At 70.4% G+C, this 2,110-nt stretch overlaps 1 protein-coding gene across 1 annotated transcript in view; it reads right to left on the reverse strand.

The window, feature by feature from the left end:
- Positions 1-563: 563 nt before the first annotated feature.
- Positions 564-2,110, reverse strand: part of FAM114A2 (family with sequence similarity 114, member A2) — a 5,998-nt gene continuing 4,451 nt past the window's right edge. The window contains exons 4-5 of the mRNA XM_012729990.1: positions 1,444-1,523; positions 564-1,325 (exon numbers count right to left, since the gene is read on the reverse strand). Coding sequence (XP_012585444.1) covers positions 564-1,325; positions 1,444-1,523 — 842 coding nt within the window. The remainder of the gene's footprint in view (positions 1,326-1,443; positions 1,524-2,110) is intronic.

Here is a 2,110-nt window from a genome sequence, read left to right on the forward strand (position 1 = left end):
GGCGGCGCCGTTTGGGGTGGGCGGGGCCTGCGGGAGCCCAGGCCACAAAGAGCCTGGCCGCCGGGCCAGTGGCCCAGCAGCCGGGAGCCCCGCTGCGATTCCTCCGAAGCCACGGAAGCAGTGAAGACCCAGGGCGTGACTTGCCTCGGGGTTTTCGGGCCTCCCTGGCGCGGCAGGTTAGAGCAGCAGGCAGGCTGCCGCAGCCGCCTCGGGGGAGGTCAGGCCCCGGCCCAGAGGCGACCACGGGGCACGCGGACCCCTCCTGTCTCCCCGCTGCCCCTCAGCAGTGGGCTTCGGCGGTCCGCCTGTGCTGCTCCCTGCTCTGACTCTAGGGGGTCCTCTCACCGCCCCACACCTCTGGTCTGCACCCCAGTTCTGCGAGCGTGAATAAATCTTTTTTTCAAATACAACAAAAATAACCTATGATAGATTGACAAGCAACACGTTCAAGGTTAAGCGCGCAGAGCAAAGCACACACAGGCGTGGGTGTCGGCGTCACCTGGGGTAAGGACCCGGCTGCGTCTCCACAAACACACACGGAGGCCGTCACGAGGCAAGAACGCTCACCGCCCGCCGGCAGCGGAGGACGGCGGTGGCCACGGGGAGGCGCGAGGCTTCTCCGAGTGTTTGCTTCGTTCACGGTCCACTCTGGAGACCCCCGATACCCACAGAGCCACCCATCCAACTGACCCGGACAGCAGGTGACGCCCGCACACAGGCCTCCAGCGCCACAAGCTCACTGACGCGCTCCAGGCTGAGGAGGGGACGTGCCAGTGCCCGGCCTGTGCCACGCACAGCCTCACGGAGCTGTGGCGCTGGCAGTTGCCCTCGCTGCCCACAGGGCATGGCAGCGGGCTCTCGTGCACCGGGCAGCCAGCCCCAGCCAACCTGGAGCCCCGGCCCCACAGACGGCCGCTCGGCTGGAGCGCGCCGTGAGCAGGCGCTGGGCTGCGGCCTCCCTGCACGCTGTCCTGGAGCTGGCCCTTGCCGCTCTGGGCTCGGGCGACAGGCGGCCTCGTTCCCAAGGGTGCGGGCCTCGCCTCGCACGCACACGGCCAGGTGGCCCTGCCCGAGCCGGGGCTCTGGGACGTGCTGGCCCCCAGCTCCCCAAGGGCAGGGCCCCGTCCCGCCACCCCGGGACCCCTCAGAGCCGTGGGGGCCGACAGACTGCAGCGGGCCGGCCCGTCGGCCCGAGGGCTGGAGCGGCGGCTTTCAGTGGACACGCTGTGGCCCCACACAAACGCCCAGTCCAGCGACACGCACCAGCGACCGGGGCGGCGAGGGTGGCAGACCGGAGCACCAGTGTGCGCTACAGCTGGCGGAGGCTGGAGCACAGACCACACCCTCATCTGCAGGACACACTTGCCAGGAAGTGACCACCAAGGCTCTTCATCCACTGAGCCCGCCCAAGCCAGGCAAGGACATCGCCAAGCGGTGACTCACCCTGGTGAGCTTCTCCGGCCTGGACGAGACCTGCAGCCGGGCGAGCAGCTCCGCTACCTCCTCGGCGAAGTCCTCAGGCCCTGGAAGAGCAAGACCCCGTCAAACGGGGGGACAGTGGCCCACGTGGGCTCGAGGCCACGTCCAGCACATCTCCGCGGGAGGGACCCCGGCAGTGGCGGTAAGGAAAGCGCCCAGACCCGCCCGAAGTGGACAGACCAGGGTTGGAGGAGGCCGAGGTCCTCAAAACCTCCCAGCACGGCCAAGGAGCCGACCCGGCCCCCGCCCCAGTCCAAACCCCGCGCCTCTCTGCCCCCCAGCAGACGGGGAGCCAGGTGCCGTGTCCGGCTCCGGCAGGGGAGCTCGGGGGTGAGGCCAGGGCTGGGCGAGGGAGGTTCCCGGCAGAGAGCGGGTGGAGGCACGGCACCCGCAGGGGGCCGGGGGCCGAGTCGGGAGGGCGGGCCAGTGACGCAGCTCGGGACGGGGCCACCTGCGGTCTCAGCACACAGGCGCGTGCAGCGAACGCGCAGGGACACCACTGGGACCCGGCCGGACACGCGCAGAGGGGCCCAGAGGCTGGCAGTGACTCGGGGCCTGCTAAGAAGTGAAGGCGGGGTGGGGGGTGAGGAGCGCGGGGGCTGCGGGCTGCGGGGCAGGAAGACGAGGCTGG

The sequence above is a fragment of the Condylura cristata genome, unplaced genomic scaffold (genome assembly GCF_000260355.1).
Source record: "Condylura cristata isolate star-nosed mole 26May11 unplaced genomic scaffold, ConCri1.0 scaffold00026, whole genome shotgun sequence".
NCBI classification, from domain to species: Eukaryota; Metazoa; Chordata; class Mammalia; order Eulipotyphla; family Talpidae; genus Condylura; species Condylura cristata.